The sequence below is a fragment of the Podarcis bocagei genome, assembly GCF_964188305.1.
Source record: "Podarcis bocagei genome assembly, chromosome: 14".
NCBI lineage: Eukaryota > Metazoa > Chordata > Lepidosauria > Squamata > Lacertidae > Podarcis > Podarcis bocagei.
This window is the reverse complement of record NC_138139.1, coordinates 49039483-49062475: the sequence shown is the minus strand read 5'-3', so window position 1 is coordinate 49062475 and position 22993 is coordinate 49039483. Positions and strand designations below refer to the sequence as shown.

Genomic DNA, 22993 nt, shown 5'->3' with positions numbered 1-22993 from the left:
GAAAATGGATAAAAGCAGCAAAAATGGAGAAACCACAGAAAAGAAAAATAGAATAAGCACCAGGCAAGCTCCCCTGGAGACAGAATTCCAAAGACTGGGGTGGGAGGAGAGGGCTCAATATCCTTTTGGACTCAGATGGGTGGGGTACAAATAATAAATTATTATTATTCCTCTCAGTGCCACCTGCTTTCTGCCACTGTCATCCCTGTGCAAGCCCCTGCTATCACAGTTTTTCGGTGCTGGCTGTCATGCATGAGACAGTTCGTGGTGGCTGTTTCCTCCTTTTATGGTCTCACGGGTCTCTTGCGGGAGTATTGTGCCTTTGTTCTACTTCGCCTCCTGATTTTGCCCTGTTGATTGCTGCAATATTAGGAGGGGGGGAAATTTGATCTGTGATTTCCCTAGACCGACCTGAGCATATTTGCCTGTGTCATAGAGATTGTGGTGGAGTTTTTGCTGATTTCCAAAAAGCAGTTAATATGAGAGTGGATAGGTGTAATGGAATGCTCAGTTGACTGAACAGTGCGCTGCTGGCCTCTGGTTTGAAGGTCTCTCTTTGTTTTTTAAAACTTGATTCTGGTGCTTGCTGATACAGAACTGCTCTGCTTATGGCAGAGACGACTTGTCTTCCTTGGAAAGGGGGCTTGGAATCTCACTGGTAACTATGCTGTGTTACTGATGAAGCCACTATATTAAGCAGTGACAGAACTCCAAGCCAAGTTGCTATAATTAGCAGTGCTACAGCAGTGAATTAGTTTGTTTTTAATACTGTCCGTCATGCGAAAGGATGTATTTATTTGGGGTAGTATTTAAGCAATTAAGTTGTTTGTGTGGCTTTTTCCTTTCTCGCAACCAGTGCTTATGCAGTAAAATGTAGTTTTTAATGTGTTTCAATTTTTAACCCTTTGGTAAAAGGGTTTTAGGATTTCAATGGCCTTTTAATTTTGGGTGGGTGAGGGAGAGTGCATAAAATATATGGTGCTTTATTGAACTGTTGTGGATTATCCAGACATTGTTCCTCAGCTGCTGGAGAAAGTGAAATGTCCATGCAGAAGAATAAGTCCTGTCCTAATTTTTTTGTAGAGACTGGGACTCATGCCACTGGTGCCAGGTGGGCATTCATGTGAGCCTGGCACTGTTAAGGAAGTGTAGAGCTTTCTAGCACCTGGAAAGATTCACTTTTCTGAGTGTGTGTGTGTGTTCCTCTTCATGTGACACAGCCTTCCTAATTCACACTGGAGGTGCGGGATAAATATATAAAACGATGTGTGTAGAAACATGGCAGATTAATGAAAAAAGGCTAATTCAGAATCCGTTTCCCAGATGTGCGCTAACTTTCAACAGATGGGAAGTTCTTTACATCGGGGAGCATTCAAATGCATTTCCTCTTCCCTGCTCCACCTTAAGTGTGAAATGATCCCATGTGTAGTTTAGGTTTTATTCCAAATTAAATGCATATTGCTCAGCTCTGAAATGATCAAACTGGAGAAATCTATTAAAGCAACATTAACAGTTGCTTTAAAAAAAAAAAGAACACAAGAGCCCTGCTGGATCAGACGAAAGGCCTATTTACTCCATTGGCCAACCACCTTCTTTGGGCCAGAATGTACTACCAGGAAAACATATTCTGTTTTGTTTTGTTTTTAAAAATAATTTTTATTAAGTTTTCAATTTTACATCTTAAAATAAACATTTTACGTACTGTTAAATATCAAACAACTTCCCTCCTTCTATTTCCTTGATTCGTTTTATTAATCCTTCATTCCTGCATATTTTGCTGTAACCATATTAGTCAGTTCTCCACTTTAACATCACTTGAACATTAATTACATTGTTGATTTTATCTTAATGCTGCCAGCGTTTTCAGCTGTGTACAGTTATTTTCCATATACTCAATAAATATTTTCCACTCTTCTTTGAATATATGTTCTTCTTGCTCTCTTATTCTATATGTTAATACCATCTTTGCCTGGGACCTCCCTCACTTTTCATTTTTGGGCTAACAAAACTCTGGCCGACATTGTTGCATACATAAATTTTGTTGACACTTAGGGATTTCAGTCTGGATTATTCCCAACAAAAAGGACTCTGGTCTTTTTGGGAAAGTTATTTTAAACATTTTTTTCAACTCATTAGAGATCATTTTCCAATACCGGAAAAGCTATTTTGGGCACCTGTTCCTGAAGGGACAGGTGGTGTCTCTTGGTCCTTTGGGGGAAGTAGGGCCGGGGACAGTTTGGCTGGAGCAGGTCCTTATGTGATCTGGTTGCATAGGTACCAAGAAATCAGCTCAGGTTCATAGAGCACAGAATGTGAAGTGCTTTTAGGGCAAAAGAATAGGTAAGAAAGCCAGTTATCTGTGAAAATGTCCTGAGGAAGGAAGGGACTTTTGCTTAGTCAATAGGAAAATCTAGTGGTTTTGTGGTTGTTCGGCGTCGTGTTTTATCTGTTGGTGTCAGCAATAGATGCGTCAATGAAAGGAACATAGGAAGTTGCTTTACACCAAGCTAGACTATGGGTCTCTCTGGTTCAGTAATGTCAAAAGTGACTTGCAGCAGCTCTCTAGGGTTTCAGTCAGGGTTTCCCCCCAGTTATACCTGAAGATGCCAGGGGTTGTACCCAGGATTTGTACCCAGGATCTTTTGCATGCAAAGCAGATGCTCTGTCACTGATGTACAAACCCTTACCTAAAACAGAAGCTGGTTGGGTGCTGCTATCATTTTAGTTCTCTGGACGGCTGCCTCAACTATGGGGCAATTCTGACAAGTCATTGTGCAAGGCAATGCTGGATTTTTTTTTTTTTTTGGCGAAATGGTTAACAAAACAAAAGCAAACCTCCTAAGCCTAGCAAATCCTGAACCAAGTGGACCAGTTGTTGCAAAGGCACCTGGGGGTGTGCAGAGTTCGTTTACCAAACACTTGTTATCTGGGAAGTAATATTCCCTTAGTGGCCGCTGTCAGCACCAGTTACTACCAAATGGGAATAGCAGAACAGCCAGAGTTTGGTTCTCTTGTAAATCCCATGTCATTAAATACAGTAAAGGAACCCTTGGCATTGTCCCTCAGTGTTTTACCCAAGGATCTCTGCTAGCCAGGCCAAAATGTGTTAGTGTGGAAAATTCCTGGCACTGTTGAGACTGAAATCTGCAACACTGGTCTTAACAGATCCCTTTGAATTAACGGCAAATCATTCTCTACTGTATATCTTAACGCACAGCTTCATTTTACAAGTTGAAAACAAAAGACTTTAAATCCCTTGTACTGAGATGCATTGTTTGCTTTCCTGATCTGCAGTTGGCCATGGGACTAGACTAAAGCAATGAAAAGACAGTGCCACTCTTGCGAAGATGGCCTGCTTTTGTATATCGAGAGTTGTTCCAGCAGGCTGGACTCTTAAGGGGGATGCCTTCAATTCTCTAGCAAAGGATAATAGAATCATGGAATTGTAGAGTTGGAAGGGACCCGAGGGTCATCTAGTCCAACCCCCTGCAATGCAGGAATACGCAGGTGGCGCATAAGAGGATTGAACCCTTGACCTTGGCATTATTAGCACTACACTCTAACCAGCTGAGCTAACACGTAGAATCACCTGGCTCTGCTCTAGGACAGGTTCATCATTCCCAGGTTTTCCATGAAGCTTTTGTGTGGTCCCTTCCCTGTTCCAGAATCCCAAGTTAAGGCTTTGAACTTGCCAGGATTCTGTTGGCGTTTGTAGGTAGATTGCTTCAGCATAGTATGGTTTGGCGCGCATGTGCACTAGATGCTTCCAGAACCAGGACACAGTCCAGCGAGTCTGCCCCAGCGGAAAACACTAATTGGCTTCTTAGATACCTACTACACTCCTCTTGCACACACTGCATTTTGCGGCTGCCCTTCTGCTTGTTTGCCATGTATTGCTGAGGTCTTTTGCAATGCTTACCTTGCTTATCTCACTTGTGAAATAGGGCAGGAACTGGTGCTGCAAAGAGCCGTCTGGTCCAGATTATTCACCTTGTACAGGAATGGAATGCAGAATTTCCTTGGCTGCTATCACCCCTTTTACTCAGCCAAACACGGTTCTGGGCTTTCGCTGGAATGTTGTATGTCTCATAATGTAACCTACACAATATGAGACGCTATTTCTCTTCATCCTGTGATGCACCACATTTTTAATTGTCTAGTCCCTGGGTCAGATTGCCCTTTTTTGTTGCTGTTAATCAAACAGCATATTAGGGAAGCCAAACTAAGGCCTGGGTCCTGGGGCTGTAAAGCTTCTCTTGTTAACTTCTATTCTTGACACAGGAAAACTAAATCAATTCTGTGTATTAAGGTACAAACAAAAACTTGTTGCTTCTAGCTGCAGCTGTGGCGTTTCCCCCCTCTCTGGCTTTCAGCATTCATTAATGCCTGCGATAAGAGCCCCTTGTTGGAATTTGCCAGCTACTCCCCCCCCCCCCCCGGAGTGGTTTTGCAGAAATTAGATTTATGTATCTGAATGCCAGCACAGAAGGGTGACTCAGAGCAGAACAGAGGTTTTTAAGTCTTGCTTACCACTGGACTGTGGCCTTTCAAGGGGGGATAAGGGGCTTCTCAGAGGAGAAGCGTATCCTCCTAGATGCCTCCCTCTTTCCCTCTTGTTTCTCTTTGCCTGCCCTGCTTTTGTTATCTGTCTCATGAAAGAGCGACTGTGCTGGAAGCCTCCATTTATGGCAGGCCCTGGCAATTAGCATTTCTTGGATGGCATCATTGATAAAAATGCAGCAGGAGGAGGACGAGGAAATGGGAGCAGTGGGACAAGATTAGTTGTGTTCTCTGCAAAGCACTTCAGCGGCTTCCTGGGTTTTTGTTGTTGTTGAAACAATTAAAATTGGAAGAAAAATCTGCCACCTGTTGATGAGCTTGAGCTCCTTTCAGCAGCAAGAACAGCAGCTAGCCAGAATGGGGTTTAAAACTCACAAACTTTGGCCACAAAATGGAAAAAAAGGCAATTTGGTTACTGCTTGGAGCCAGCAGGTGTGGAACAGGGGTGAGGAACTTTCGTGTCCTGGCAGACTACAGATCCCACCATTCCTGGCCATTGGCTGTGCTGACTAGGGCTGATGGAAGTTGGTCGTCCAGCAACATCTGGAGGGCACCAGGTTGCCTGTTCCTGGATGCTCTTAGACCAGGGTGCCCTAAGAGTGATCTAGGGCCAGCCATTATCTCTCTCTTATATTCCCTCCCCACTTTGTGAGGATATGGCTATGTGTCTGCCTTGAACTCCCTGGAATAAAAACATAAGAATGAAGTATAAAAAATAATAACATTATCAGGGGGACATCCTTTGCTTCTTATCTCACAGCACTAATTGCTCCCTTCTGCACCAAAGCTCACTGATGCTAAACCAAACTGATTTCTGCAGGTGGGGGATTGGACTAAGTCACCCTTGGTTCCCTTCCAACTTTACAATTCTATGATTCCATGAATCTTGTATTGGAATTTGCTTTTTAAGAACTCTTTATGTACACACATTGGCTGTCTTTCAGTGGAATTTATTTTAAGCATAGCCATACTTGAGGGCAAAGAACGTTTTGCGTTGGGGCAGGTTAGGAAGTGTTGGTCATTCTACCGGAGTTTTTCTAAAACAGTTCTACCTTCCCTGTCATTTTGCTGGCATGCATGGCATGGGGGATGCACACAGGCCTGATCCTGTGCTTGACAGATGATGCTGGTTAAGTCCAGAATGAGAAAGGATTTGGCAACTGCGAGAGAGCCACTCCGTGGTTAGTGTGTTGGCCCAGGAACAGGCAAGCCAGGTTCAAATATCTAATTTAGCTATCTGTTCATTGAGTGTCTTTAGGCTAAGTTACTCTCAGCCTAGCTTATCTCACAGGTAGTGCCCGTTCTCAAGTATATATGCCCGTTAATGTATTACTTGGGATTATGTTTTCTTTGCCATCAGGTGCCAAACCAGCAGCCTCCGCCGACCCCTGGGGATCCCCAGCAGTGCCCTCTGCTGCCCAGCCTGTTCCAAAGAATGTAGACCCCTGGGGTCCCTCTCAGCCACCCTCTGTGGCAACAAAAGCCGCTGTCGATCCCTGGGGAGCAGCGCCAGCAAACAAGCCTCTTTCTGCTTCTGGTAAGCAGCGTGTTTGCGACTCACCTTTCTGTTCCTTTTGGGGAAACATCCCTTAGTGGAGTTCACAGCAAAACACATGCCTGCTGGTGGTTCTTGCACCTGGGGGGATGGTTGGCACTGGCACAGAATCTTAACACTTTTGTGAATGCAACATTTAGAAATATTATGGTCTGTCTTGGGAAGTGGTGGGTGGTTTTGTTTCACTTTTGTTTAGGTGAATTTTCTAGGTCAGTGGTTCCCAACCTGTGGGCCACAGACCACTCCCTCTCCCTTGACTGAGTTATCCCAAGGGGGCAGCCAGAGTTTGATTTCCTTTGCATTTTGAGCTTTGCTGGAGCACCTTGTCCGCCCTGCAGTGCTGGTCCCTCTCCCCTCACCTGTTTTGGTCACTCCTGGGCCACGCTTGGTCACACATGTGTGCCCTGTGAAGTGGGTTGACTTGTTTCTGCTCGGACCAGAGAGTGGCCTGAAGGCCATAATGGCAGGTGTACTGCTGAAAATAAGCAGCCTGAGCCCCGTGAGCCACCTGGAGCTTCACAAAGGTAAGGCAGAATGGGAATGAAATCAAATAAACAAGCCCTCCAATCTCTCTTAAACCGAAGGGAGTGAATCACTTGCTCTGCTAATCCTAAAGTGGCCACTCGCAAACTGGTGCCCCCCAGACGTTGTTGGACAGCTTCTCCCATCATCCCTCACTATTGACTATGCTGGTGGGGGCTGCTGGGAGTTGTAGTTTAAAATATCTGGAGGGCACCAGCTTGGAAAAGGTTTGTCCCAAAGAGGTAATATTCCCAGTTCTGATAGGGACAGTTTGGCCTCTGCTGGGACAGAAGGTGAAGCAGCTTCATCCCTTGCCTTACAGATTGCTGTGGCCTAACTGAATCCCACTAACAGTAGGACCTTGTTGTTCTGCCCTGCAGGTAGTAAATCTTTTGACCTCTTCAGCAACTTAAATGGGGCAATTAAAGATGACTTTTCTGAATTCGACAACCTTCGGACATCTAAAAAGCAAGGTATGTGTGAAATAAATGCCAAACGAATGTGTGATAAAGGTGCTTGAGCGTGATAGAGCTTTGGAATTTCCAGTTGCACCAGTCCTCTTTCTGCACACACCCACCCACCCTCCAAGTGTGTCTAGACTTACCATAAATGGAAGATAAAAAGGCCAGTATTCTGGAGGGGAAACTGCATATTTTTTAAAGCATATTTTCTGAACTTTATTTAGAACTTCGTCCTTCGATAATTTTTAATCAAGATGTACCTTTCAGGCTGTCAGCCCAAAGCCTGGAGACATTAAAAATGTCACAGTTGCAGTAAATTCAGCCGAGGGTAATGGGGTAGAGGATGCTGTAGAAATTTGGTTTGAGTTGAAATTCTGAGTTAAGATTTTGAGAGCACATGATCCGCTGGGAATGACTCCTCTGCGGGCACCACTGAAACAGACCAGAGTCGACCAAGACCATTGTTGTGCAAGGCTCCCCCGCTGGTTTCAGTTGTGGTTGCTCTGGAATTCCCAGTGCACTTTGCTCCAAAGCGTTTGGAAAGCTGCTTGGCTCTCCTGTTGCACTGTACGTTTTGCAGCAATTGAGAGACAGCAATTCAGTTGGAATTTGATTTTCTTGTGTGCGGTGGGTTCCATTTCCCCCACAGAGCCAAAAAGGAACTTGTTCATGGTGTGGCGGAACAGAGGATGCTGCCTTACAGGCGCATTTATCCATTTGGCCCAGTAGGCCTGGGCGATGTATCAATACATTGTCCAGGACTGGTTTGAAGGCCAGAGGGCAATGGCACCTTCATCCTGCGGTTTATCGTGGGTGGGGCTCGCCTGCCACCCTGCGCCTTACCTTCCTTCTCGGACTGCCTCATTCCTCCCTGCGCCAGGTGCTGGTGGCGGCAGGAGCTGAGACAGTTTCACCCTGATGCCTCGTGGGGCCATGGCCAAATGATGCACCTTCCTTTTCAACACTGCGATGTATCAGCCTATCACGATGTTTAGCTGGTGATACATCATGATGTTGCAAAGATGATATTGCCCAGCCCTATAGCCCAGTATTGCCTTCTGAAAGGCAGCAGCACTCCAGCACTTTGGGCAGAGAGAGAGCCCTTGCCCATCTCCTACCTGAAGAGGAATTGAACAGAGCACCTGCTCTCTTTTTGAACCACGTGACACCTGCCTAGTCCATCACCTTTGGGTTCTCAGTGTTGTGGAAATCTATGTAGAAGGAAAAGACCCACATCTGACCTCATCCTGCATATTTTATAGCTATTTATTTTGATTTAAGCGGTTTGTGTGATCTGGCTAAAGGCAGGTCAAGCTGTCTGTCTGTCTGTCTCTCTCTCTTTTAAATAGTCAAGCCCTTTGATCATGGGGCATGGCTGAATGCACAGTTTTGTAATGGCAATAGAATAGAGGGGAGTCAAAAAATCTCATGCTTCTGAATGTCTTCTCCATAGAGACAATTAATCCGTGTCTGTATCCAACAGCACTCTAAAGAAGGATACCAAGGTCAGTTTGTAGAAACTTTCTATTATCTTACCCTGTAATTGCGATTCTAGAGTCCTTATTCTCCAGAATGGGAAGGACTCGTGCCTGACCTGCTTTAGATGCAACACCTTTTAATGGTCCCATTAAAGGAAGTGATTTTGGGGGAAGTAAAGCAAGCACACACATACCCCAAGATTTGAGGCTCTCTAGTGGCAGAAAGCTATAACGTCCCCATTCCCCATGTTAGGTGTATGTCTCAGCCTTAAATGCATTTACTTGGAAGCAACCCCATTGAGTTCTAAGCACATTGGCTTAGGACTGCAGTCCTTTAGCATGGCAGTAAAAACAGGGACAAACGAAATACATTACAAATACAGAAGCATGTATTCTGACATGAAGGAAACATATTCTCCCCCTCCCTTTTTCAAAAATTCATATTTTCTTTTCTGGCGATTCAGGTTCCACTTTGTCAGCCCAGAACAGTGGCACGACCAGCCCTGACCTCTTTGACTCTCAGCCTGCCAACTCAGCCTCGAGTAAACAAAGCACGGCTCGGAAAACTCCCGAGTCTTTCTTGGGCCCCAACGCTGCTCTGGTGAACCTGGATTCCTTGGTATCGAAGCCTCCCAAGCCAGCCCCTTCACTGAACCCGTTCTTGGCTCCAGGTACATCTTGGTCTTGAGAGCAAATTTGCTGTTCAAATGGAGCTGGGTGGGGTGGGGACAACAGTCGTTAAAAACAGAAGTTGGCATGCTTGGCCAGACTCAAGGGTTCACCCAACTCAACACCCCACCTACTAAAGGCAGTTCTGAAGCAGGGAGATGTCCATCCCTTGTGAATAATCCCAAGCCTTGGTAGTTTACATGTGCTGCTCTCCCCCCCCTCCCCACCCAGTGCTGCTCCTGTGTGTCTTCACAGTGGCCCTGCAAGGCAGGCTGCTAATGTTGCCATTTTATGCATGGCAAACGGAAGTTGAGGCCTTAGCTTAAATTGCCACTGGTGGAGTTAATCCTGTATGTAACAATTTAATCACTGAGTGCATATATCGATGTATTATGGTGTATCTCGCCATTCTTCTAAGGAGCTCAAGGTAGCATACATGGTAATTTCCCCCACCAAGCTGTTTCCCTTCCCATTCTCAGTAGCAGGACAGTTCTGTACGTTGGAGCAGCCTGTATTTTTCTTCCACCTTTAAAGCGGCTGCTTATCAAGTTTGATGGGTGGCTTTGCCTTCATGCATTTTGAGAGCAAGTTCATGATTTGGGGACAAGGTGGGCCAAATCTGTTGCATCTGTGCCCTGGGGATGGAAGGGATTTGTAAGGGGAGTGCTGAAGCCCCTAAGCCCAAGGGGCACATGTGGAGAAACAGTTGGAACTAAGCAACCACAAAACACAGTTCAAGCAACCTTTTTTTGAGCTTCAGTGACTTGTTCTGGCTATTTTAGTTCTCAGTAGTTTGAGAACACCCCTCAGAGGAAGACAGCCAAATTTTAGTAGCTAATGCCCTGCCCCTCTTGTTATCGGCGCTCACAAAGAAGCTATTACCAGGGTCACGAAGGTCTGACAAAAAAACCAAACTGTGTACAAGGAATTTGTAGCTTGGCAGTCGGCCCAAATGTCCTATCCTGGGAAAGTTCTTCTTTGCCATTTTCCAGCTTCTCCCTCCCTCCCTGGATATGACTTGCTGAAGTTACACGTTCATGACATATGTTAAATATGGGCCTGGTCCAAAGAATCCGTGCAGCAGGTTCTGTGCATCCACGATCGCTCCAGGCTTCTGTTTTCATGCTTCATGCTGAGCTGCTTTTGGAACTTAGGGGGAGTTTCCAAGGCTGTCTCTTGTTGAAAACAAAATGCTAATATATCTGACAAGGCACGCACAAGCTCCGAGGCACGCCCTGAAAGTAACCCACTGCATTTTGTCTATGGAGTGCCTGTGCCGTTTTTGGATGTTGACTCTGCTTGTCAAGGCTGTCCATCTACAAAAGCGGAGAGGAGAAATCAGTATACAGCAGTCTTCACCAGTGGGACCGATGGCAGCTGTACTCCAAAACATCTGGAGGGTGCCAGGTTGGCAAAGGCTGGCACAGAATTTCCTTTGAAGAGCAGCACTGGCAGCAGTTTGTTACTGGGCCGAGTATAAGGCTGTGTTGTGTTGACTTATAAAGCCCTGAACAACCTAGGGACCTGGATGCCTTTGCCCATATAAACCACACCAGCTCTTGATGCCTTGGGAGGAAGCCCTCTTGGTTGTGCCACAGCCTTCAGAAATGCATCTGGTGGGGGGACAGCCTTCTCTGTCATGCTCAGTTTGTGGAGCCATCTCCCTCCAAAATAAGGCAGGTGCCAATCTTGCTTACCTTTTGGTGCCTCATGAAAACATGGTTATTCACCCAGGCCTTGCAGGGGGCAGGGAGTTAATGATACCTGGTTTACAGAACTAATGGAGTTTATGATTGTATTCTAAACTGCATGCATCTAAATGCGCTTTTATTGGTTTCAAATTTTGCTTATTGATAGCCTTCTATGTAAGGTTTTAAACTGCACTGGGATTGGAATGGAAGGGTGGCGAGCATAGATAGATAGATAGATAGATAGATAGATAGATAGATAGATAGATACCTAGATAGGAAGGAAATGAAAGGGGATATTATAGGAATGTGTTGCAGTTGTTAACTTACACAAAAGTTTGGGATAACTCTCAGGTTCTCAAACCTTACCAAGGAGGGTGAGTGCATTTGGAAAGCAAGACGTCACAGCACCTTGGTAAACTCTGCAGAATCGTCTCTTGGTTGTGCTAGGAAGCTATTGGCAGTGGGGCAATAGCATTTTCTTTCCAAACAGTTTTTCTGGCAACGTTCATTGCTCAGGTGTGTAACCCTGTTGCCCTCTAAAGAGATGTCACCCCAGAGCTGAGGGCATCACACTCTTCTGCCTCGGGTTTTGGGGGAGCCTGGGCAATGTATCATCTTTCGGGGGAAGTTTGGAATGGTGTGGAATCTTGTCTTGTATATACTTAACAGGCTCACGTGCCTCTCTTGCCCCCACCCCCTTGTCTTTCCCCTAGGAACGGCCGCCGCCGCTGCCCCTGCTGCCGCTGCTCCAGCTCCATCGCTAATCAACCCCTTCCAAATGAATCAGCCTCAGCCCCTCACTCTCAATCAGCTGCGGTCGAGCCCCATCATGGGAAGCAGCCCGTCCTTCAGCAGTGTGCCAGCGGCGGGCATGGAGCCTGTACCTCTGCCTTCTGTGGCACCGGTGGCGATGGCACCCATGCCAGTCATGGGCACCGTGGCATCTCTTACCCGAATGGGCCATGGGATGAACGTGGGGCTTGTGGGCGCAGTGGCTCAGCCTCTTCACAGTACCGGGCTCCCGTCCTCGGCCTCCCAGCCTGCTAACGCTACCAATCCTTTCCTCCTATAAAGGCCAAGGTGGTGGAACCTAACTTGGCAAGAGGTTTTGCAGAACTGAGTGGAATTTTCTGAGGCCGGTTCGGGCTGAACTGTGTGTACAAGAGACTTTGGGGGTGCAGGGGGTACTAGGCTTGTGGTTTACAGTTGCATTCGCTGCAGATTTCTCTCCCTACTCACTGTTTAATCTCAACCTAGCCTTCTCCCACAGATGGTACTTCTTACTTTCAGCTTGCGGGAGCATCGCATAAAAGGTCCACACTTGCACCATGAAAATTAGATTTTCTTCTCTCCCGTTTCCCCTCCCCCCCTTTTTTCTTAATCACTTCAATATTATAAGAAGTACCTGCCATTTTTAGTAGACCATGTGCCGGACTGTGAAGCAGCTGCAACCCGCGTCTGCCAGAGCCCCATCCTTCTAAAGAATAGATTGGAGACTCAAAGGCGCTAGTGGACATATTTGCACATAACTATATACTGTTCTAGACTGTTGGTTCACCCATAGTCCTTATACATCTTAGGAGAAAAGAGAGGGATGTGGGGTGTCCAGGAATTATATTTCTCTCCCCTGCTTGTACACTAAAACATGGTAGCGCAAACTGTACCTGTGGACTGGGGTCGGGTGGGGTCGGGTTGGAGCTGGCGGAAAAGGCAAGCTTGTCGAAAGCAGGACAGAAGCAAGCTCTCATTTGGTTGTGAAATCCCACTGGTGTGCTGTTTTTTTTAATGCAGTGTTGAGTTTGTACCCTTTCAAGGACTCGTCAAGGACTTCTGTCTGAGTGGCTGGCATGCTGCGCTTGTGTTCAGGAGTGTTTCGCTCTGTGCTTGTCCGATAGTGAGTTCATTTGGACATTAATGTGCGTAGTTATCCTTTCTTTTAAAAATTGACTTGCAATGCAGGTTAAAAATGAAGAGAGGGGGTGAGGGAGGAGGCAACACTGAATTCAACTTCATTGGGGCAAGTTTGGGAACTAATTTGGGATGAACTCTGCTAATACGTAGTTATCCTTATATACTTTTTTGCACTTTTTTTTTTAAAGAAAGACTAGTACCATTTTGGATTTGAGTTGGCAAGATTGGCACTCGGTTTCTGTCTTGCTAATTTTTATAATGTGGTTCTTATTTAACAGTCTGTAGCTTCGGTAGACTTTATCAGGTCTAGCTAAAAAAATAAGTTACAGTAACTTTATGATTTAATGCCCTCTTATTTATATATTTTATACATACATATATATATATTAGCTCTTGGTTTCCATAAAGAGAATTTAAAAGGGAATACTGATAAACCTTTTGCTTTTGGACGAAGAGTTTGAAACGAAAGCTGAAGCGCTCCTGTGGCATAAACTTTGAGTGGCATATGAACGTAAGATGTCATTTATAAGGAAAACACTACAGTTGCCTTTCCCCCTCCCTCTTTTACGATTATGTCTCCCTCGTGATGAATGGAAAGACTCCGAAGCCTTTTATAGACAGAAGATCATGAAAGACCACTTCTCTCTTGTAATAACTTTGGGAAACTTTTAAAGGAAAACGCTGTATGATTGTTAATTTTAATCAACTAAATTCTTCTAACTAAAGATGCACTCTGTGCTAATAACCTGCTCTGTTTACAGTCTTCTTTGCAAAGTGAATTTTTGATTACTCACTAAGCCATACTCAGGTTGAAGCCGCCATTACCGGCTCTCTTTAAAAATGGCAACTCGCTTGGCTAAGTAGGCTGCCCTTTGTTTTCCTAACCCTTCTTCTTTGCAGTGCTAACTAAGTGGCAGAGCACCTCCTTGGCAGGCAGAATGTTCTTGGTTGAGTCCCAGGCATCTCCAGGTAGGACTGGGAATGCCCCCCTCTTAAACCCTGCAGACCCACTGCCAGTCAGTGCCCCCACAGCACTGAGACAGGTGGACAGAGACTGGGTGACATCTCTAGCATCAGATCAGAGTGTCAAGGTACCTGGTTCATAAGCTTTTGCTCGAAGATCATGACAACAGTGGCATTAATGGGCCTGCAATCATTTGGAGAAATGCTAGTGGAAGTCTTGAGGCTAATGTAGATAAAGCAGCTACTTGCCAGGATGCTTGTGGCTGTATAAGCCTAGCCTTCTCACCCCACCCCCTGTGACTTTTCATTTTCTTAGCCCAGAGATTCTAGATCTCTCCCTTGCGTCCAACAGGCCTCAACAAAAGTTAGCTCTTTGAGCAACAGTGGAGATGCTATGAAGAACCCAGGTGGTTTGGCGTTCTAGAACTTAGGAATTTAGCCTCCAGAACATGTTACAGCAAATGGGAGCGGAACCAAGTATGTTACAGCCCAATGTTGGTGTATTTCTTGTTGGCTATGCTTTCTTCGGTTGAGGTGGGGGAGGGGGTGGGGCTCATCCTGACAGGCAAAGGGAGGTGGCAAAAGAAATTGGTCCAGTTTACAGCTTGTCACATTTCCAGAACCAGCTTGCGAACTGAAACACAGCCATTCTTCCAAGATTTGCGCTCGCTGAATTTTCTGATGGAGTTCTGCACAACCGAAAAATGTTCAGAAATGCATTTATGGGGGAAAGCAGACACGGCGATTTCTATATTTGAAAAAAAATGACACACACACAAATGCATTGTGATAGGGGGAATTATTTGCAAATTGGGGGAAAAATGATTACATAGAGAGAGGCATGCACAAAAATGCATTCACATTTTTGTGCAGGATTTATAAAAATTGCACCCTGGTGAGACCAAAGTTAATATCAGAAAAACGAGAGAAATTGAAATTGACACATTTGGTCATGCTTACATAATGGACCGGTCTTGATCCACATTCAAGGGGTTTTCCTAAAAAAAATAAAATAAATAAATAAAACATCTTAGCCATCCGTATTCCAAAAGTTTCCTTGCTCAAGGTAATGCTTTTCTTAAATAAACATGAAGTGTAGAATAAAAAACACACATCTGTTTCCTGACGCTTCTTGTCTCACTTTCTTTCCTGGCTACACCCACCCACACCCCTGGCAATCTTCTTCAAATAAAGCAATTTAATGCTTTTGAAAGAAAGGGTATCGAAAAACAGCCTTACTGGTCAAGTTGACCAAAGATTTTGTGAAACCATAGTGTCATTTTAAGCCCTCGCAAAAGGCGATCCGGTTGTTAACGTTCTGCTGCTTGAAGCTGAAGTGTGGTGTGCGACCAACCCAAAGATGTTTTGCATTGTGTCCTAGCAGAATCGCAGCCCGCCAGAATGCTGCTGGAAGGGAGCAGGAGTCGCGCTGCAGCCCCGGTGCAGTTTTGCCTCTTCACTGCAGCAACGCCTTGTGGGAAGCCACTGCTTAAAGTCAAATAGCATGGAGGCAAAGGGGCATGCAGCCGATTCCTCGTGCAGAAGGGGACTCGGGGCTCCCTGCTACTCAACTGTCCGTTCCCTGTGACAATGCAGTAAAAAGGCCTCTTTTGAGACGTTTAAAAGTTTGTTCATGCGTACAAGTAACTTCTTACCAGAGCAAACAAGTACTCGGATCCCACCAGGGGCCAGAATAGGTGGAGAGCTATGGCGCTCTGTACTCCTTCCCTGGAGCAAATCTTCTGCCTTAACAGGGCTCAAGGGCGTGTTGCTGCTGATGGTCAGTTTTTTGATATTTTAAGTCAAGAGAACTTTAAATCATCATTTAAAGGCTTTTTTTTTAAAGCCACATTTTTAAAAAATCATAAATTATGTTCTCATTTATCATTTTCCTAAGCATGCCATTTTGCTCCGATCACAAAAACATATTGACTTGACATTGTAGAGAAACATCTCTTAACAACCTGAGATGGGGCACTGTTTCTTCTATACAGGCAATGCCCGATTTTCGCGGGATTTGTGTTCTGGGTCATTGCACGCTTCCATGAAATCACATGCAATTGAAAAAGTTTGCAAACGCTCCATTTTGGCCCACCTTTTTAGTAACATATTTTATGTCCGTTTCCGGGTCACTTCCAGGTTTGGTGTGATGCGTGTATACATGGTCGCACCACCTATGGTACATGTGTAAAGGAGGGGCCTGCCTGTATTCCCAAACAGAACCATACAATACTGTACAGGTGGGGAGCCTCTAGTTTTTTGCCCGCTGGGGCCCACTCAAATTATCTCAAGACAACTGTTACAAAGGCTACTCCTTTCCCTATGGCTGTTGCCATTTTTAATGCATCCTGTACTCTTTATTAACATTGCGTCAGCTGCGGAGGCATATCTAGTTTAATTTTTAACGGCGAAAACATGCACACGCTCTCAAGTAATGCACACCCATAGATACAAATTTAACAGGCTGTTTTCTAACATGTTGAGAGCAGGTTACTTTCGATTTGAACTTGTGCTGTTGACCTTTTCATTGTATGGGTATAATTTATCATTTGTACCGTTGTATCATAATGCTCTGTATCTGTGCCCTTTCCCCTGCCCCTTGCTGCAGAATTGTGGTGGCCGGCAAGCCATGGAAAGGTGGGGCTTGTCAGAAATGGCTTGTCAGAATTAAACATGTATTGCTTACATCTGAGACCGTTGTGGCTTTCCAGACTCCAGGTGGAAAAACACGCTCTGCTGCATTTGCATGGCCTACAGTTCGCCAAGGGATGCGGATGGCGCTGTGGGTTAAACCACAGAGCCAAGGACTTGCTGATCAGAAGGTTGGCAGTTCAAATCCCCACGGCGGGGTGAGCTCCCATTGCTCGGTCCCTGCTCCTGCCAACCTAGCAGTTTGAAAGCACGTCAAAGTGCAAGTAGATAAATAGGTACCGCTCCGGTGGGAAGGTAAACGGCGCTTCCGTGCGCTGCTCTGGTTTGCCAGAAGCGCCTTAGTCATTCTGGCCACATGACCTGGAAGCTGTACACCGACTCCCTCGGCCAATAAAACGAGATGAGCGCCACAACCCCAGAGTCGGCCACGACTGGACCTAATGGTCAGGGGTCCCTTTACCTTTAAAGGTAAAGGTAAAGGTACCCCTGCCCGTACAGGCCAGTCTTGCCAGACTCTAGGGTTGTGCACTCATCTCACTCTAGAGGCCGGGAGCCGGCGCTGTCCACAGACACTTCCGGGTCACGTGGCCAGCGTGACAAGCTGCATCTGGCGAGCCAGCGCAGCACACGGAACGCCGTTTACCTTCCCGCTGGTAAGCAGTCCCTATTTATCTACTTGCACCAGGAGGTGCTTTCGAACTGTTAGGTTGGCAGGCGCTGGGACCGAACGATGGGAGCGCACCCCGCCGCGGGGATTCAAACCGCCGACCATGCGATCGGCAAGTCCTAGGCGCTGAGGTTTTACCCACAGCGCCACCCGCGTCCCTCCCTTTTACCTTTACAGCTCACCAATGACTGAGTGCACGGCAGCGATTAATGCTCATTTGTGCCATCAAATATGCACAGTGTTTTACGAAAGTCCAGGAGAACAGGCCCCTGCCCTGAGGTGCTTAGAATAGCAAACAGGTGGGGGAATCTTCTTTGGCCCATTCCAGTCCAGGCAACTTTTGGAGGGGTGTGTTTGTGTGGATGGACACAAGTGCTAGAGGTGGGTGGAGGTAGAATCCAAAGTGGGTGGAGCAATGGATGCTAATTTTACCTCTCTACAACAGGCTAGTTTCTACGCTTGCATCCCTCTCAATTCTCCATCCAAGCAAAAGAATTGCCGTATTTTTCCATGTATAACACTAGGGGTTTTTTTAAAATTAAAATAGCGTTGAAATTTTGGGCTCGTCTTATACACAGGTAGTTCATTGCGGGGGACGTGTTATATGTTGTTTCCAGGAACCATAGAGCATCCACTCAACTATTTTGAGCAAGGGCTGGGCTTGATTGTCTGATGCTGCAGCAATTGGGCGGGTGATTGGTGGCTTATGCCGGCAATGGGACAGTGGATTGGAGGTGTTTGTGATGCGCGTGAGTGGCATCGTAGTTCTGTCGGGCGAGCAGTTTTTGTCAACCCTCCCCCCCAAAAAGCTCAACAACTCTGGGCATTTCCCCCCCCCCCATTTTCTTAATTTGGAGTCCCCCCAAATAGGGGGCGTCTTATACATGGGTGTGTGTTATACACAGAAAAATACGGTATCCTAGTTCAAAGAGACACCTTAGCATGGCAAAAACACTCCAGGAGAAGGTATCAGGTTTAGCAGCCGTGAATTTGGCTAAATCCTCTTTTAAAGCCATCCAAAATTTCAGACCTTCCAAGGGTACCTATTTTCCAGGGACAGTCCCATATTTACAGAAGCCTTCCTGGTTTCTAATTTGATCCCAGAATGTCCTGCTTTTCCTTATAAGGTTCCTATTTTCATTAGAGAAATGTTGGAGGGTGTGGTAGGATGTCCCTATTTTCATTGGAGGGTTTAGGACCTTTAAAGCCCTAAACGGCCTCGGTCCAGTATATCTGAAGGAGTGTCTCCACCCCCATCGTTCTGCCCGGACACTGAGGTCCAGCTCCGAGGGCCTTCTGGTGGTTCCCTCACTGCGAGAGGCCAAGTTACAGGGAACCAGGCAGAGGACCTTCTCGGTAGTGGCGCCCGCCCTGTGGAACGCCCTCCCATCAGATGTCAAAGCGATAAACAACTACCTGACATTCAGAAGACATCTGAAGGCAGCCCTGTTCAGGGAAGTTTTTAATATGTGACATTTTAGTGTATTTTTCATCTTTGTTGGAAGCCGCCGAGTGGCTGGGGAAACCCAGCCAGATGGGCGGGGTACAAATAAATTATTATTATTATTATTATTATTATTATTATTATTATTATTATTATGAGTTATGCTACCCCCGAGCCAAGGAGAAAACTATACAACCTTTAGAAGGCATCTGAAGGCAGCCCCGTATAGGGAAGGCTTTTTTAAAAAAATAAATAAATAATGTTTTATTATGTTTTTATATATGTTGGAAGCTGCCTAGAGTGGCTGGGGCAACCCAGTCAGATGGGTGGGGTATAAATAATAAAATATATAATTATCATGGAATAGGACGTCCCTATTTTTATTGGCAGAAAGTGAGGAGGAATTAAAGAACCTTTTAATGAGGGTGAAAGAGGAGTGTGCAAAATATGGTCTGAAGCTCAACATCAAAAAACCGAAGATCATGGCCACTGGGCCCCTCACTTCCTGGCAAATAGAAGGGGAAGAAATGGAGGCAGTGAGAGATTTTACTTTCTTGGGCTCCATGATCACTGCAGATGGTGACAGCAGTCACAAAATTAAAAGATGCCTGCTTCTTGGGAGAAAAGCAATGACAAACCGAGACAGCATCTTAAAAAGCAGAGACATCACCTTGCCAACAAAGGTCCATATAGTTAAAGCTATGGTTTTCCCAGTAGTGATGTATGGAAGTGAGAGCTGGAGCATAAAGAAGGCTGATCGCCGAAGAATTGATGCTTTTGAATTATGGTGCTGGAGGAGACTCTTGAGAGTCCCATGGACTGCAAGAAGATCAAACATCCATTCTGAAGGAAATCAGCCCTGAGTGCTCACTGGAAGGACAGATCCTGAAGCTGAGGCTCCAATACTTTGGCCACCTCATGAGAAGACTCCCTGAAAAAGACCCTGATGTTGGGAAAGATGGTGGGCACAAGGAGAAGGGGACGACAGAGGACGAGATGGTTGGACAGGGTTCTCGAAGCTACCAGCATGAGGTTGACCAAACTGCAGGAGGCGGTGGAAGACAGGAGTGCCTGGCGTGCTCTGGTCCATGGGGTCACGAAGAGTTGGACACGACTAAACAAAAATTTTATTGGAGAAATGTTGGAGGGTATGAAGATTGAGAGCAAATTCCACAGTTTAACTCTGCTGCTTGAAGAAGCACTTAAATTGGTCTGTCTTGAATGCCTCTGAGTTCTAGTAATGAAAAGGAGAAAAACTCCATCCACTTTCTCTCCACTGTGCATTATTTTAGACATACCTGCATTACGTCTCCTTTTACCTATATCTCCAAATCACTCCCCTTTCCTGGACTAGATGTGCCTTTGGCTCTGAGCCACCAGGCCTGCTCTTTCATTCTGCGAAGAAATCCCTGCTGTTTTTGAGAGCGCTGACACGGTCATGCCCTGCTCAGTGTGGGAGGTAGCAGTGTCTGGAAGAGATGCAATCCGGAGTCTGGGCGACAGAAACTCAGGAAACACATGAAATTACATTTCGTGTTTGTCTTGGGAGCCTTCCAAGGAGCACACGGTGACCTGGGTGGGTGTTCCCCTAACCCCCCTTCCATCCTCAAGGCAGCCCTGGTAGGATAGGGTAGACTGAGATGAAAGTGCCTTGACCGAGGCCACCCAGTGAGGGCCATGGCCAGGCGGGGATTGGAACCCAACCTTGAGTGCCCTATCCCCACTTCAGTGCACTGGAGGGATGGGAAATGAACCCGATGGATATTACTTGCAATCTCTAGTCCCCAGAAGAATGTGGCTGCACTCAGTCCCCCGCTTAATGATTAATTTTGCATCAGGTTCTTTTTTTGTTCCTGAAATGAATTGATGATCAAAGCCATCTGTTCCCAAGCCTGACATAGCAGCCAATCTGCCTGTCACCCTCCGCCCCCCCAAAAACCCCAGGTTCTGACTCTTCCTGTTCTTAAAGCGGAACATTTTGTCGCCTGTTCTCAACATAACTTGTTTGGAAAGTTTTCTCTCTCTCCCCCCCCCCCCCACTCCATGTTCTCCTGTTGCAATTCCTTTTAAATTTCTTTCTCTCCTTTGTGACAATTCCCTCTGCCTGTCCTGTTTCCTGCCCTCCCTTTATTGCAACAGCATGCCTATGCAGCTGAAGCCTCTCTTTCGCTCTTTGCAGATACAGGTACCAGATCCAAGCCTGGCAGGCAGAATATCCCAGTCACTGTAACAGGAATTTTGCTGAGGGTGGGGGTGGGCAGGCAGGCAGGCGAATTACTTTTTCGTTGGCTTCGTTGCAAGTATAGTGAGAGCAATTAGAGTCAGATTCCAATTCTGTTTACCAAAATAGCTGTTTAATTGCACTGAAAGGGATTAATAGGCTGGTTCATATGTCCAGGAGCCAGCATAGCCATGCTACCAGGTCAAGTCCAGAATTTTGGTACTAACCTATAAGGTCCTACAAAGCGCAGGACCAAGTTACCATAGGGAAGCTTTTAATGTTTAGGGAAGCTTTTAATTTTTAATAGACTATTGTATTTTAATATTCTGTTGGAAGCCGCCCAGAGTGGCTGGGGAAACCCAGCCAGATGGGTACAGTATGTATGTATGTATGTATGTATGTATGTATGTATGTATAAATAAATAAAATTACTTTGAGGCTGCCTTATCCCCTATGCTGGGATGCGGGTGGCACTGTGGTCTAAACCACTGAGCCTCTTGGGCTTGCCGATCAGAAGGTCGGCAGTTCTAATCCCTGCGATGGAGTGAGCTCCTATTGCTCTGTCCCAGTTCCTGTCAACCTAGCAGTTCGAAAGCATGCCAGTAGATAAATTGGTACCACTGTGGCGGGAAGGTAAACGGCGTTTCCGTGCGCTCTGGTTTCCGTCACGGTGTTCTGTTGCACCAGAAACGGTTTAGTCATGCTGACCCAGAAAGCTGTCTGTGGACAAACACCGGCTCCCTCTGCCTGAAAGCGAGATGAGCACAGCAACCCCATAGTTGCGTTTGACTGGACTTAACCATCCAGGGGTCTTTTACCTTTACCTTTTACCTTATCTCCTATGCACCTTATGCACTGTGGTCTGTATGAGAGCTGCCTCAAGGAGATCTGCTAAAAATCATAGAAGTCCGACTTGGAGCAGGGCTTTCAGCATAGCTTCCTGTTCTTTGTATTAGCATCCCTTTGGAGACACAGGCACCCACTGTCTGTGCTCTCAGGAAAAAATTGAAGATGTTTTAGTTCTGACAAGCTTTGCTAGATGGATGAATAGATCTCTGCTACGTTTGTACCATTGCTTTGGGGCGGAGAGGACCTGTGGCTGAGTCAGGAGCACATGTAAGAAGAGAACAGGCCAGTGGCAGGACTTGTTCTCACAGTGGCCAGCCAGACATCACTGGGAAACCCACAAGCAGGACTCGACTGCAAGAGCCATCTGCCCTCCTGTGGTTTCCGGCAACTTGTATGCAGAAGCATCGCATAGCCAGCATGGCTAGTGGCAAGCGATAGCCCTCTCCTCCATGTATCTGGTCCAGTCCTCTTTCAAAGCCATCTGAGTTGGTGGCTGCCGCTGCGAGTTCCATAGTTTAATTATACCGAATCTTCCAAAATCAGTGGAGGAGGAGGAGGAGGAGGAGTTTGGATTTGATATCCCACTTTTCACTCCCCTTCAGGAGTCTCAAAGCGGCTAACGTTCTCCTTTCCCTTCCTCCCCCACAACAAACACTCTGTGAGGTGAGTGGGGCTGAGAGACTTCAAAGAAGTGTGACTGGCCCAAGGTCACCCAGCAGCTGCATGTGGAGGAGCGGAGACGCGAACCCGGTTCCCCAGATTACGAGACTACCACTCTTAACCACTACACCACACTGGCTCATTGGATGTTCCTGGGTACACATTATTGGAGAGAGAAAATACTCTGCCCACTTTCTCCATGCCATGCATAATTTCCCGTCGTGTCGCCTCTCGCTTGCCTTTTCTCTAAACTGAATGGTCCCAAGGGCTGCAACTTTTTCCTCACCGCCACCTTGATCATTTTGGCTGTCCTTTTCTTCTTTACGTTCAGAAGGTCCCAGGCACTGTCAGTTCCAGCAAAAGGCTTCCTTAGTCTGAGACCTTGGAGAGCCAGTTACAATTGGACCAGCACTGGGCAGGACAAAGAGTCCAACCTGCTGTATAAGGCATTTTTGTGTGTGTGTGTTCCCCTCTCATATAATCCTTGTCCACACATCAATTCTCCACTGGATGTCAGATTAGGGAGAAAGACCTCGGGTGGTGACTTTCTGGTTCTCTTGCTCCTCTTCTTCAGGTACATAACTCACCTGCCCACTCAAGGCTTGATGTCTCACAGTTGGACATGCCCACAATGTTTTTTGGGATAGGAGTAGTTCTCTTTTAGCCTTCCCCACACCTGATGTTCTCCAG

General features: G+C 46.2%; 1 protein-coding gene across 2 annotated transcripts in view; it reads left to right on the top strand.

Moving 5' to 3' along the window:
• Window positions 1–13594, top strand: part of EPN2 (epsin 2) — a 38853-nt gene extending 25259 nt beyond the window's left edge. For both annotated transcript variants that reach the window (XM_081169540.1, XM_081169541.1), the window contains exons 6-9: window positions 5921–6097; window positions 7018–7110; window positions 9041–9247; window positions 11650–13594. In XM_081169540.1, the coding sequence (XP_081025666.1) occupies window positions 5921–6097; window positions 7018–7110; window positions 9041–9247; window positions 11650–12008 (836 nt within the window). In that variant the 3' untranslated portion in view covers window positions 12009–13594. The remainder of the gene's footprint in view (window positions 1–5920; window positions 6098–7017; window positions 7111–9040; window positions 9248–11649) is intronic.
• Window positions 13595–22993: the final 9399 nt, after the last annotated feature.